The following is a 14,372-nucleotide window of genomic DNA, read 5'->3' on the forward strand; positions in this document are numbered from 1 at the left end:
CTTCCCAAGTGCTGCCAACGGCAGGGACTGGGCCGGGACTCCGGAGCCCCATCTGGGTCCCCCATGTGGATGCAGGGGCCCGAGCACTTGGGCCGTCCTCCGTTGCTCTCCGGGCCACCAGCAGAGAGCTGGATCTGGAACGGACAGAAGCTGTTTCCTGTATGGGATGCTGACACGGGGTGGCTTAGTGTGCCCTGCTGCGGTGTGAGGCCCACCACACAAACATTTATATGTATATGTGCATTTACACACAGGGAGATGAGCGTCAGGGGCTGTGGCTCAGTGGGTTAAGCTGTTGCTTACCTGGGAGGCAGAAGGGACCGTGTGTTTGGCCCCTGCGTCCACGTGGAAGAGCCCTGGCCTGGACCGGGCCTGGCCACTGCAGCCCCGTTGATCAGTGGATGGACGCTCTCCCCCTCTGACTCTGCCACTCTGCCTCTCAAATGAGCAATAGCTCTTCAGAAAGGCCGTGTCCGTGAACTCAGCCCCCAGACGCAACATACCATACGTTCCCACGTGTGCCCATCAGCCAGCCGACGCCAGCATCGCCTCCACGTGCCCGGGTCAGCGCCTCCAGGGAGCCTGGCGGCCCAGGTGTGGGGCCGACGCGGCAGGCCTGGCCTTCCCACGGCCCTGAGCAGCGTCAGGCGCTGGAAGCCTGCCCATCAGATAGCAAGGAGGGCACCGAGTGTCCGCTCCCGAGTGGGCCTGCTGGTTCCCACGGCGACAGAGGCTTCTGGCCCCCCTGGCGGAACTGCATGTGTCACTCGCCCCTTTACACACCCTGTGACACACGGGTGGGCAGGGGCACCACCAGGGTCCAGAGGGGTCTCTGGCTCGGCCCAGTTGGCCCCAGGCTGGCTTCCCCTGCCCTGCCTCCGGTCAGCCCAGCCCTCATCTCCCTGCTGACTCAGGCTGCTGGGGTGCAGGCCGGGGGGGTCCTGCCCACACTTCCCCACAGGAAGTGACTGCTGGGTCCTGCAAGGCCGTGGCCGTTTTGTCCCCAAAATGGAGTGACAGTGCTTGACCTCACAGCTGCACCCACCGTGGGCACCCAGGGCCTGGCACTATGCCATGCCCGCCAGTAGGGGCCCCCTTCTTGGCACGGGAGAGACAGTCTGCCTGAAGACCCCCAGCCATCTTTTGTGTCACAGCTCTGTCCAGCACCATCTCTCGGCCCGAGAAGGGGTCCCGAGAAGAGGGGGTGGTTTCTGTTACCACTCCCACCCACCCTAGACCCAAGGGCCTGGCCTGACCTTCCCGGGGGTCACCACGCCCACGGGCTTCGGCCTAGGGCAGGGGGACCAGGAGGGCAGGCCTTGCTCCGTCCCCAGCATCACCTCTCGGGGGCCTGCCCAGGCAGCCCTGCCTCACAGGACAGGAGACAGTCCCGGATCCCACTGGGCAACCCTGTGGCGCCCGGTGTGTGCTGCCGGAAGCCAGGAGGCGGGAATGGCACGGAGCCACGTCGTGCGGCTTTCCTTTTGGGGGAAGCGGGCACTGGCCCCTCTTCCGAGCTGTGGGCACCTAGCGAAGCTGCTCAGAGTGAGCCGACTCGCCAGGGGCTGCGTGGGCGGGGCCGAGCACCAGGGCAGGTGCAACAAGGAGCGGGGCGCGTGGCGCGAGCGGCACTCGCAGGTGGGTGCGGGCTGGGGCGCAAGCAGCGCGGCTGGGGGCGGGACGTCAGTCGGGGGGACGGCAGTCCCGCCCCGGGGGAACCGCCCCCCGCCTTCGGGCGGGGCGGGCAGCCGCGGCCGCCGGCACTGTGCCCGGCGCGGCCGCCCTCGCTGGAGCTCCGGTCGGCCCCCCGGTGCGCGCGGCCCCGGGCGCTGCCTCGCCATGGCCGCGGTCTCCTCTCCGCCTAGGGCAGAGAGAAAGCGCTGGGGCTGGGGCCGCCTGTCCGGTGCCCGGCGGGGTAGCGCGGGCCTGGCCAAGAAGTGCCCCTTTACGCTGGAGCTGGCCGAGGGCGGCGCGCCCCCCGTCGCTGCCACTGCCCCCGACCTGGGCCCACGGCCGACGGTGAGTCTGGACCCGCGCATGTCCATCTACAGCGTGCGCCGCCCGCTGCTGGCGCGCACCCACGTCCAGGGCCGCGTCTACAACTTCCTCGAGCGCCCCACTGGCTGGAAATGCTTCGTCTACCACTTCACCGTGTGAGTACCCTGGCGGCTCCACCTGCTGCGAGGTGTGGGGGTGAGGGGCGAGGGTGATGGTTCATGAGGCACCTGTCCCTGGGTCACTCCCTGGGGCCCAAGGAGCTGCTGTGGGTCTGTGTGTGAAGCGTGCTGCTGGCGGAGCCCAGGTGTGGCTACAGGGAAGGGACTCAGGCGCCCCTTGCAGGGCCGGTGCCAGTACCCCTCTGGGCCGGCCAGGTGTGTGTGTGGGTGGGGGGAGCCAGGCGGCAGGTGCTGCTGGTCCCTTTGAGGTCCGCCTGGCCAGCGTTAGCCGCGGCTGGTGCGTGCCGGGGTTGCTCAGCCCTGCATCGGAGGCAGCTGGGGCCGCTTGGCGGGTGGGGGCGGTGAGCAGGGCAGGCCTGCAGGTGAGGCGGGGTTTGCAGGTGCCTCCACTCCCAGAGCCGCTGGTGTGGCTGAGCTGGGCTGGGCGTTGGGTTCTCAAGGACATGGCCCAGGAAGTTCCCACCAATTAGAGCCAAGCTGTGCGCCCCCTCCTGCTCCCCTCCTTGGCCCGCTGGTCTTGTCTCCTGGCTGGTGGCTTCTTGGTGTCCAGCCAGCTGCTGGGCTGCGGGCACCCCTTGCTGAGCTGGGCTCGGGCAGGGAGCTCTGCCTCTAGAGCGTCCTGGGTCCCCTAGGGGCAGCAGGTGCCAGCCAGGACTGGCTCGAGCGCATTCTCAGGCCACGGTGCCAACGCTGCCACCGTCCTTGCCCACAGGGGCAGTGTCTCCCACTGCCAGAAGGACAAGCCTGCAGTGTCCGAGCGTCCTCCCCGTGGCCCCCTCCCCACCGCCTCTGCTCCCTGAGGTGTCAGGGCGCCGGAGCCCTGGCCATGGCTGTGTGGAGTTGGGCATTGCGACCCCTCGAGGACCCTGGTCTAGCGCCAACGTGGGACCCTCTGGGCAGCTCCAGGCTTGTGAGCTGCCTTGGGGCGGGCTGATCCCTGCTGCTGTCCGGACCCACTGCCGCCTAGGAGGAAGTCCTGACTGATTGTTCAGCCCTCGGAAGTCGGCTCAGTGCCGCCACCGGGGGCCAGTCCCTCGGGAGCCCGCGGCCCGCTGGCCAGGGCAGCCTGGTGGGGGGGTGCCGGCTTCCCCCACCAGAGGGAGCGTGGGAAGGGGGCTGTGGCCTCGGCACTGGGGGGCGTGGTGTGTACCTGGGGATGTCCCCTGTGAAGGGGCTGGACGTGGCCCTGAGGCGGACTCTTCACCCAACCCCCTAGCTGGACCCAGCCTGGGGCAAGGGTGCAGCCCTGCCCTGTCCTTGGGGAATAAAATGGGGGGTGGGGTGGGACATGTGGTTTCCGGCAGAGCCTGGCCTTGAAGGGCTGGGGCTCGCGGTGTGGTGGGAGCTGGGGTACCCCCCCTCCCAGCCTGGACATCCTGTCCCTGCTGGGGGAACCCCCGCTCCGGCCGCGGAGGACGGCTCTTCCTGTCGTGGCCTCCTCCGCTGGCCAGGCTCCAGGAACAGCTGGGGGTCCATGGGGGCTTCCTGTCCCCTGTGCCCCCGCTTCTCTTGTGGCCTGTTACAGCCAGCCCTGCCCTGTTGTAGCACGCGTCCTCACTGCCTCCCCCTGGCATCTGGGCAGCCAGGGCACAGTGGATGTCCATCCAGCATCACTCTGTCCCCTGGGTGGGGGGCTGGGCAGGGGGCTACTGGGTGTCAGGCCTCTGTTGAACCAGCGTATGTTACAGGTAGCTGGCACTGCCTTCCGGGATTCCTACAAAAGGTGCTTTCCCAGGGGCACCCCGCCCCCTGTGCCTGAGAGTCAGGGTCCCCTGCGGCCCAGAGTGAATGTCTCACTGTGGCCTGGCACTTGCTGGGTGACCACAGGTCCCCCTCGTGCTGGGCTGTCAGCTGGGGTGACCAACCGACAAACTGACGGATTGTTGAGCTGATAAGAGCGCTCAGAGGGGCCCACGTGTGTGGTGTGACTAAGCCTTGACCTGTGATGCTGGCATTCCATCAGGGTGCCAGTTACTGTCTCAGCTCAGCCCTGACTGCTGTGGCCAGCTGGAGATGGCCAGCAGATGGAAGATTCTGGCGTCTAGCCCTCAGAGCCCTCCTTACCCTGCTGCCATGTCCCCGAACAGGCTGGAGGCGAGGTCTTCCTTTGGTGTTCCGGAATCTCTCACAACGTGGAGCAGGGGCTGCTGAGATGGGAGGCCTGGGGGCCCCGTGATCAGCAGGGTGGGGGCTGCTGGGATGGGAGGCCTGGGGGCCCCGTGATCAGCAGGGTGGGGGCTGCTGGGATGGGAGGCCTGGGGGCCCCTGTGATCAGCAGGGTGGGCCTGGCCCCTCCTCACATCTCCATCCCGTGGGACCTGTGACCTGGTATGCACTTGCATCACCAGCCCTGCCCGGGGAACTGAGGTTTGGCTCAGTGCTTCCAGAAGAATCCGCGTGAAGGACTGGGTGCCCGGGGGGGGGGGGCTGGGCCCCGTATAGATGGCAATGATGGCGGCTGCTGCCCGTGAATCTTGCCCCTGGTTGGAGGACGTGGGGCTGGACCAGCTGACCCCAGGGTCAGTGCTCACTGCCAGGCCAGGTTCTCCATGGTGACTGAGGGCTCTGCTTCATGCACCAGGGAGCCCTATGTGAGTCCCACACCTGCCGGGCTCTAGCCTCGGACTCTTATCTCAGCAGCCCTACCCGGGGCTCTTGGGGTTGCCCCTGAGGGCCATGGGCCTGGTACCTTGTGCCCTCTCGTTTCTGGTCACTTGTGAGAAGTTTACTGAGTGCAGCGGGCAGCATGGTGTCAGCCACCGAGTGCAGCGCTGGCACCCATGGGCACTGACCCGAGCCCCGGCTGCTCCACTTCTGAGCCGGCTCCCTGCCTGTGGCCTGGGATAGCAGTGGGTGACCCAAGTCCTTGGGACCTGCTCCCCGGGGGGAGATCCGGAAGAGGCTCCTGGCTTCAGACCATCAGGTGTTGCAATCATTTGGGGTATAAGATCTATCTTTTCTCTCTGTGACTCTGCCTTTTGATAAAAATTGCTGAATCTGTCCACAAGAACGGGTCCGATCTGTGCTGAGGCCAGATGGGTTCAAGCACTCCCGGGCTTGTTGGGATGACCATCACAGGGCCGGGTTGGCGTTCAGGTGTGCATGTGTCCACATAGCAGGCGCAGCAGGAGGGACAGACCTGGCTGGGGCTCTGAGGACCCTAGGAAGGTCCCGCCCCGATGGCACGGCTGAGCCCCATCTTGTCAGGGTCCTACACAGACGTTCCCCAAGAGGCAGAGCTGGGAGCAGGGCCCCAAGCTGCCTCTCTTCTTGGGGACAGGCAGCTGTGGACGCGCCCGCTGCTGTGGTTTGTTCGAAGACCACCCTGTGCTGCCCGGCCAGGGCTGTGACAAGGCTGCACCTGGCAGAAGTGCCCCGCCCCTCCCACTGGGTCCGGCCATCTGCGGCCTGGGTTCCTGGGGAGGCTGCGTGTTGGTGTGACCAAGCTCCCATCCTCAGGGCTGCAAAGACCCCGACTGCCCCTGTGTCCTGTGAGGTCGATGGGCTGTGGCTGCAGGGAGGGGACGGTGCAGGGCCACCATCAGAGGGGTGTCCTCTGGGGACCTTTGCCAGCTTGTCCGGGCCAGGTGGGTGAGCTGATGCTGTGCCAGCCCTCCTGCTGTCGGCCCCTTCCTGGGTCCTTGTGGCTTGCTGGCAATTGCAAGTAGCCTTCTGCAGGTTGCCAGACACCTCTGTGGCACATGCTGTGTTGAGCCGGGGGCAGGGCCCGCTGTCGTGCCCGCTGTGGTGTCCGCTGTGGTGCCCGCTGTGGCTTGGGTTTCAAGTTGCTGAGCATCAAGTCTTGGGTCCCTGTGCGCTGGTTTCGGGGCTGGCCATCTGCAGTGGCCGTGTAGGCGGCTGGGCTGCACTCCAGCTGGGTGGCTGTGCTGAGGTCGGGGGCGGGTGTCTGGGGCGCCCTCTGGCTTCTTCCTGGCTGTGGGCGCTGGCCTGTGGGCGCCCAGCAGGGCCTCTGGCTTCACACCTGTGGCTGTTGTGGCTCCAGCAAGGCCCCTGCAGCCCAGTGCTGGCCTCTGTGCGTCCTGGGTACTTCCTGTGGTACTGACAGCCTGGTGGGAACCCAGCAGGGGGAGGGGGCTGTGGGCAGCAATGGCCGCTCCCAGGGCCTGGGATCAGCCGCTGGCTGTGGGGAGGAGTGGGGTGTGGGGGTGATGGTGGTACCAAGAGTCAACTCTCACTTGCAGGCTGAGCTGCCCTGCGTGGGCTGCGGTCAAGGGCCGTGGGTGGACGGGGGTCACCTTCTGCACGTGTCCCCACGGCTGCGAGGGGGCCGGTGGGAAGGAGGGTGGGTCAAGGGCTTGCCTGCCTGTGACCTGGCTGAACCTTCCCTGTTGCTTCACTCCGGGGGTTGTTGGGACCTGTAGCTGCCCAGAGAGGGTCTGCCGCCCCTCCTCTCCAGTCCTGGCTGCAGCAGCCCAAGGTCCCCGGCATGTCCCATGGAGGCTGGGCACCTCCTGGGCAAGCACCGGAATGTTCTGGCTGTCCTTGGCACAGGGGCGGGGCCAGGGGCTCTGCATCAGGGGCTGGCCTGGGTCCCAGGGCAGACCCCGCCCCCTGGCTCTTATCAAGGCCTCTTCTGGCCGAAGTCACAGCGTCCCATGAGTGCCCTCAACTCTCCAACCACTTCCGGGGTGGGCGCCAATGACAGTGAGCATGGGGTGCTGTGGGTTGGGGTGGGGAGACAGCGGGGGCCTTGGCCCCAGGGGGACATGAGGCGGTGTGCGCTCTGGGAGGAGCCCGCCTCCCTGTGTCTGCCTGGGCCGCCTTCCCTGGCACTGCTGGGCAGAGGGGGCAGAGGGCAGGGCTTCCTCAGGGGGTCCGCAGAAAGTACCATGGATAATGGATGTGACTGGTGGTGAGAGGGGAGGGGACCTGGCCGATGTGGTCAGCAGGGGGAGCCCGGCACGCCCCCTGGGGGATGGCCCAGCACGCCGGGTCCCTGGGAGTGACCACCGGCCTGAGAGCTGGGCCTTTGTACTGATTGGGTTTCAGTGGGAATATCTGCCAAGGAGCCACGTGAGGCTTTGGGTCCCGAGTGTTGACTGGGGATCTAGGAGCTGCCAGAGGGGCTGCGGTGGGTCCTGTGGCTCCAGGCACCATCTATACCGACCGCATGGGACTAGCATTGCTGTGCGCCCGGCTGGCCAGGCCTGGACCCAAGAGGTACCAGCTGGCCAGCCTAGGCAGCACACAGGAGCTGGACTTGTGGAGGGGGCAGGTGGGTGTCCTGGCGGAGAAGTGGGTGGTGTTGGGCTCTGCATGGCTTCTAGGGTGCCCCCTGAAGCGGAGCCCCACCCCCACTAGCCCGGGCAGTGTTGGCCACTCCCCTTGCCTTGGCCTGCTGGGTCATCGCACAGGTGGTTCTGGGCACCTGCTGGGCTTTGTAACCTGACCCTCCTGGCCCTGCAGCCTGGGGCCTCCCTCCCCGGATGTGTTCCTGGGACAGGACGGGCCTGTGTGGCTGGGCCTTGCCCATCTGTGGCCACAGAAGGCCCATGATTGGATGAGGAGTTGCAGGCAGGCCATGGCCATGTGGCTCCACTCTCCTGAGGGGGCACTGAGACCCAGCATGGGGACACGGCCTCCCAAGGCACCCCGCCACCATGGGTCCCCCAGGGGCACATCCCTTGGCAGTTGGCCAGAGGAGCTATGTGGGCTGTTAGAAGGAGAACCGGGCAGCTTCCTGTTCCTCTTGGCTTGTCCTGGGCTGGGGGCTTCCCTGGAGCTCCGGCCTCACCCAGGCTGCAGGATTGGCAGCTGGCGGTGAGAGTAGGCCTTTCCATAGGCCTCAGTGGTAGCACCGGGTGGGTGTCTGCACTCACCCTGAGTCACCCGGAGTTAGAGGCGTCGTTTGGGTCCCAGCTGTTCTCCCCAGGGGCTGCCTTACCTTCTAGAAGCCAGGAGCCCCACCGAGGGCATGACAGAAGTGTGTCCGGGGCCCCTAGGACACTTCCAGAGGCCCCAGGCAAGCGAATGATGTGTTTGTGACATCTGCTTGCCTGCCTGTTTCAGCCTGGCTGTGGACGTGTGCACGGGAATGTGTGGCCCCTAGCTTGCAGCCCACGGATGCTCTCTGAGAGGACGGTGGTCTGGCCGTGGAGCGAGGGGCGTGGCTGCAGGTGGGGACCTGGCCAGGGTGGGGACACCCCGTCAGCTTCCTGGTACATGGGTGGATGTGAGCAGAGACTGGGAGCTGAGCCAGCCTGGGGCTTCATGTGGGGTGTGTCCTGGCCCTGGACGCTAATGTCCCCCTGGGCAGCCCCTGGGCTGAGCTGAGGGCGAGGGCCAGGCCCCCTGGCCTCATAGGGAGGAGGGGCTGGACGGGCGGGCTCCCAGGGCCTCACGTGACTCCTCCTGCCCTCTGATGAGCTGATGGCTCGGCGGGACCTGTCACCCCTCCCGGAAGGTGGCATGGTGGGTAATGGCTGGGTGGAGGAAGCCAGCGGAGACACTGCTGTCAGAGTAGGCAGTGGCCCCTGCCTGCATGGGTATGGGAGGGGGTCAGGGACCAGGGAGAGGCGGCTCATGGCCTGGGGATCATGCTAGACCATGATGAGGGGTGGGGGAGAGGGCGGGGTCCACGGGGCCGGGTGGACGCGCATGGAGGAGCAGTCACGGTGTGCAGCCAGCGGGGACAGAGCGTCCGAGCCCCACGTGGGCGTCAGGTACTTGTGTGTGCGCCCACGTGGGGGTACTTAGGCAATGCAGGATTTTACATCATAAACTATGCAGACTGAGGCCCTGCTCGGGCGGGAGCGGGCACAGTGCTCGTGCTTAGCTCTGGTGCCTCTGCCAGCACCTGTTGGAAGCTCCATCCACTGGCAGTCTCCTGTGGGCGTGCCACCGAGGTGCGTGTGTGCACGCTGCACAGATCCCTGCTGGCCCCGCGTCCCGCAGTGAGACTGCTGCCCAGTGTGGTCTGTGTGTGAGCATGGCGTGTGTGTGGTGCAGCACCCAGGCGTCCTGGCCGGCTGTGGTTGCTGCCAGGGGTCCCAGGGCAGCCTTGCTTCTGCATTTTCTAATTTCTGAAATGATTTATTCATTTGAAAGGCAGACGTTTACACACAAGCACACATATGCACACTCAGAGGGGAGATCTTCCACCTGCTGGTTCACTCCCCAGGTGGTGAGCACAAACAGGGTCAGAATGAAGCCAGGGGCTTACTCAGGGTCTGCCCGTGGGTGCAGGTCCCCAGCACTTGGGGCTTCGTCCACTGCCTTCCCAGGGGCATCAGCAGGGAGCTGGCTCAGAAGTGCAGCACCTGCAACTTGAACCAGTGCCTATGGGATGCCGGCACCCCAGGTGGAGGCTTAGTGGGCAGTGCTGCAGCTGGCCTCTGGTCCTTTCCTGCTGTACTCAGCGCTGTCTCCATTTCTGCCACCCCAGCCTGTCCTGCCAGGCCTCCCACTGCGCCCCAGCCCCCAGCCCTGGGTGAGGCCCCTCCATCCTGAGCCATGTCACCAGGACCACGTTCCTGTCCGGCCACTTACGCCGAATGCAGCCCAGACCCTGAGCCCCCAGGACGGAAGAGGCCACCGGCCCGCGGATCCTGACCGTCGGCCACCTGTGCCGAGATGAGGCCGCGGGAGGAGGACATGGGGAGGTCTCCCTGTGCAGCTGAGCCGCGTGGGAGGCCGGGCTCTGCTTGCTCAGGCCGGGGCCATGCATGACCAGACGGGGACAGCAGAGGGACAACAGGTGTCCACCACAGCTCTGACTCTCCCTGCAGCATCCACACTGCCTCCACCAATGCAAGCAGTGTCCCCTGACCTGTCCCTGCAGTGTCCCCTCGCTGGCCTCTCCCTGCAGTGTCCCCTGACCTGACCTGTCCCTGCAGTGTCCTCTCCCTGACCTGTCCCTGCAGTGTCCACTCTCTGTCCCTGACCTGTCCCTGCAGTGTCCCCTCCCTGACCTGTCCCTGCACTGTCCCCTGACCTGACCTCTCCCTGCAGTGTCCCCTCCCTGACCTGTCCCTGCACTGTCCCCTGACCTGACCTGTCCCTGCAGTGTCCTCTCCCTGACCTGTCCCTGCAGTGTCCCCTGACCTGACCTGTCCCTGCACTGTCCCCTGACCTGACCTGTCCCTGCAGTGTCCTCTCCCTGACCTGTCCCTGCAGTGTCCACTCTCTGTCCCTGACCTGTCCTTGTCCCCTCGCCCTGTTCTCACCTCCCTGGTCAGTACCACTCGCCCTCACGTCCCCTCTTGTAGTGTTACTTCTCACACGATCTCTCCTTGCAACATCTCTCAATCCTGCCGACAGCCTTAACTGTGCCTGCTGCTCTCGCCTCCTCCTCACCTCCTCCTCACTCTCACCTCCTCCTCACTCCCACCTCCCCCTCACTCTCGCCTCCTCCACACTCTCACTTCCTCCTCCTCACTCTCACCTCCTCCTCACTCCCACCTCCCCCTCCTCACTCTCACCTCCTCCACACTCTCACTTCCTCCTCACTCTCACCTCCTCCTCACTCTCACCTCCTCCTCCTCACTCTCACCTCTTCCTCACTCCCACCTCCCCTCCTCACTCTCACCTCCTCCACACTCTCACTTCCTCCTCCTCACTCTCACCTCCTCCTCACTCCCACCTCCTCCTCACTCTCACCTCCTCCTCACTCTCGCCTCCTCCTCACCTCCTCCTCACTCTAACCTCCTCCTCACTCCCACCTCCCCCTCACTCTCACCTCCTCCACACTCTCACTTCCTCCTCACTCTCACCTCCTCCTCACTCCCACCTCCCCCTCCTCACTCTCACCTCCTCCTCCTCACTCTCACCTCCTCCTCACTCCCACCTCCTCCTCCTCACTCTCACCTCCTCCTCACTCTCACCTCCTCCTCACTCTCACCTCCTCCTCACTCTCACCTCCTCCTCCTCACTCTCACCTCCTCCTCACTCTCACCTTCTCCTCACTCTCTCCTCCTCCTCACTCTCACCTCCTCCTCACTCTCACCTCCTCCTCCTCACTCTCACCTCCTCCTCAGTCTCACCTCCTCCTCCTCAGTCTCACCTCCTCCTCCTCACTCTCACCTCCCCCTCCTCACTCTCACCTTCTCCTCACTCTCTCCTCCTCACTCTCACCTCCTCCTCCTCACTCTCACCTCCTCCTCCTCACTCTCACCTCCTCCTCCTCACTCTCACCTCCTCCTCACTCTCACCTCCTCCTCACTCTCACCTCCTCCTCCTCACTCTCACCTCCTCCTCCTCACTCTCACCTCCTCCTCAGTCTCACCTCCTCCTCCTCACTCTCACCTCCTCCTCACTCTCACCTCCTCCTCCTCACTCTCACCTCCTCCTCCTCACTCTCACCTCCTCCTCCTCAGTCTCACCTCCTCCTCCTCACTCTCACCTCCTCCTCCTCACTCTCACCTCCTCCTCACTCTCACCTCCTCCTCACTCTCACCTCCTCCTCCTCACTCTCACCTCCTCCTCACTCTCACCTCCTCCTCACTCCCACCTCCCCCTCCTCACTCTCACCTCCCCCTCCTCACTCTCACCTTCTCCTCACTCTCTCCTCCTCCTCACTCTCACCTCCTCCTCCTCACTCTCACCTCCTCCTCACTCCCACCTCCCCCTCCTCACTCTCACCTCCCCCTCCTCACTCTCACCTTCTCCTCACTCTCTCCTCCTCCTCACTCTCACCTCCTCCTCCCTCTCACCTCCTTTTCTCCTGCTCATCTTTGAACACACCCACCTTTGATACAACAAAATGGTTGCACCCTTCAACTCTACGTCCTCTTACTGCCCTGTGTTTCTTTCACCAAAAGGCCAGTCTTCCGGAACATTCTGTCCACATTTCTTACACTTCCCAGAGGTGAAGCCATTCATTTGGAAGTAGTTTTTTAAAGAAGGTGAAAGATGTGTTGATTATGATAACGATGAGTGTAAGTCTGTTCTTCCTTTTTCCGTGACCCTGAGCACGTGGACAGGAGCTGGGAGTCAGCTGTGCCAGGGTGCCTGTGTGAAGGGCGATGAGATAAAGTGTTTGAACTGTGGAGGGAGCGAAGCAAGTTCTGGTCACTTCTTCCTTCTTGGTAAATGGGACAGTCGGAGTGCAAAGAGACTGACACGGCCTTGTACCTTCCTCCCTGGAACACCCATGCCACTGGTCCCAGAGCCGGGGCCTGTTCTGCGTATCCCACTCAGAAATTGCCAGCGATGTGTTTTATTCATGAAATGCTCCCCTGGAGGGGAGGACTGTGACATTTGTGGCTGTGCGGGGAGGCTGAGTGATCTGAGTAGAGTGTGTCTCTGCGCTCTGAGGCAAATTCATAGCAGTGGTTGGGAGCGCTTGGTCATCAGTTGTCGGAACACTGTGACCTGGTTGTTCCACACAGGGATCTCAGTCTGGAGGAGGACGGGAAATGGGACTGCATGTGTTCCGTGATCACTGTGCAGGTGTGAGCACGTGTGTATTCCATGGTCACTGTGAGCCCTGTACTCAGACGTCACCGTGGGCACGTGAGCACGTGTGTTCAGAGGTCACCATGGGCACGTGAGCACGTGTGTTCAGAGGTCACCATGGGCACGTGAGCACGTGTGTTCAGAGGTCACAGTGGGCATGTGAGCACGTGTGTTCAGAGGTCACCATGGGCACGTGAGCACGTGTGTTCAGAGGTCACCATGGGCACGTGAGCACGTGTGTTCAGAGGTCACCGTGGGCACGTGAGCACGTGTGTTCAGAGGTCACCATGGGCACGTGAGCACGTGTGTTCAGAGGTCACAGTGGGCATGTGAGCACGTGTGTTCAGAGGTCACCATGGGCATGTGAGCACGTGTGTTCAGAGGTCACCATGGGCATGTGAGCACGTGTGTTCAGAGGTCACCATGGGCATGTGAGCACGTGTGTTCAGAGGTCACCATGGGCATGTGAGCACGTGTGTTCAGAGGTCACCGTGGGCACGTGAGCACGTGTGTTCAGAGGTCACAGTGGGCATGTGAGCACGTGTGTTCAGAGGTCACCATGGGCACGTGAGCACGTGTGTTCAGAGGTCACAGTGGGCATGTGAGCACGTGTGTTCAGAGGTCACCATGGGCACGTGAGCACGTGTGTTCAGACGTCACCGTGGGCATGTGAGCACGTGTGTTCAGAGGTCACCGTGGGCACGTGAGCACGTGTGTTCAGACGTCACCATGGGCATGTGAGCACGTGTGTTCAGACGTCACCATGTCACTGTGAGCACTTGTGTTCAGAGGTCACCATTGGCATGTGAGCACGTGTGTTCAGAGGTCACCGTGGGCATGTGAGCACGTGTGTTCAGAGGTCACCATGGGCACGTGAGCACGTGTGTTCAGAGGTCACCATTGGCATGTGAGCACATGTGTTCAGAGGTCACTGTGGGCATGTGAGCACGTGTGTTCAGACGTCACCGTGGGCATGTGAGAACGTGTGCGTGTTGGGGTGACACAGTTGGTCCCTGGTGACTTGGGGTCCTCAGCCAGGCCCGATGCTGTAGGTCGTCTGCACACCTCATTGGCATCTCCCTCTGTTTCTTCTTCTAGGAAAGGGGAGTTGTGAGCGTGGGCAGTGTGGGGCACCCTGGGGGATGCTGCTCAGGAGATGCTAGCCCTGTCGCCGTGGGGTACCTGCCTGCTTGGCCAAGTCGGAGTGGGAGTAGAAGAGTCGGGTCTCCTGGTGGCGCTGGGGCGAGTCTTGCCCCAGCCCGTCTCCTCCCAGCTGATGGTCAGTGGCCAGCTGGTGCCCCGCTGTCCTCCAGCCACGGCTCTGGCCCTGCTGTGACAGGCCGGTTCCTGGCAATGATGCAATCTCGTGGAGCCCAAGATTGCTTCCTGCAGTCACAGCGGCAGCCCTGGGATGAAAATGCCCCCACGTCCTGGATGGCTCCTGCCCCGCCGGCGTCTTCCGGGAAGGGCTTCCTTGCTCGGCTTCCCTCAGTGAGGCTGTGTCTCCTGGGGCCCTGCCCCTGCCCAGCTGGCCGTGAAATCTCCTGGCTCCCAGGCTGCTGTCGGCGAGGGACATACTGTGGTCTGTTGGCCTCACCCTGTCCGCCTCCCCTGCATACCTTGAAGGGCACGGTTGTAAGCCAGGCTGCAGGGACCTGAGCTGACCGGAGTGGGCACACAGCCGCTCTGGGGAGCTGAGACAGACAGGTCTCCTAGCCTGAGTGCAGGTGGTGGAAGGGGGTGTGCCTGGTGTCTGATGGGACTAGGAGCAAGCCATGG

The 14,372-nt window shown here is 63.9% G+C and overlaps 1 protein-coding gene across 1 annotated transcript in view; it reads left to right on the forward strand.

Annotated features, from left to right (window-relative positions):
- Positions 1-1,789: 1,789 nt before the first annotated feature.
- The window catches only part of KCNQ1 (potassium voltage-gated channel subfamily Q member 1), a 191,879-nt gene continuing 179,296 nt past the window's right edge, over positions 1,790-14,372 (forward strand). Inside the window, exon 1 of the mRNA XM_040970953.1 lies at positions 1,790-2,153. Within this exon, the coding sequence (XP_040826887.1) occupies positions 1,840-2,153 (314 nt within the window). The 5' untranslated portion in view covers positions 1,790-1,839. The remainder of the gene's footprint in view (positions 2,154-14,372) is intronic.

This window comes from Ochotona curzoniae, unplaced genomic scaffold (assembly GCF_017591425.1).
Source record: "Ochotona curzoniae isolate NIBS_2020 unplaced genomic scaffold, NIBS_Ocur_1.0 scaffold_4937, whole genome shotgun sequence".
In the NCBI taxonomy this organism is placed as follows: Eukaryota; Metazoa; Chordata; class Mammalia; order Lagomorpha; family Ochotonidae; genus Ochotona; species Ochotona curzoniae.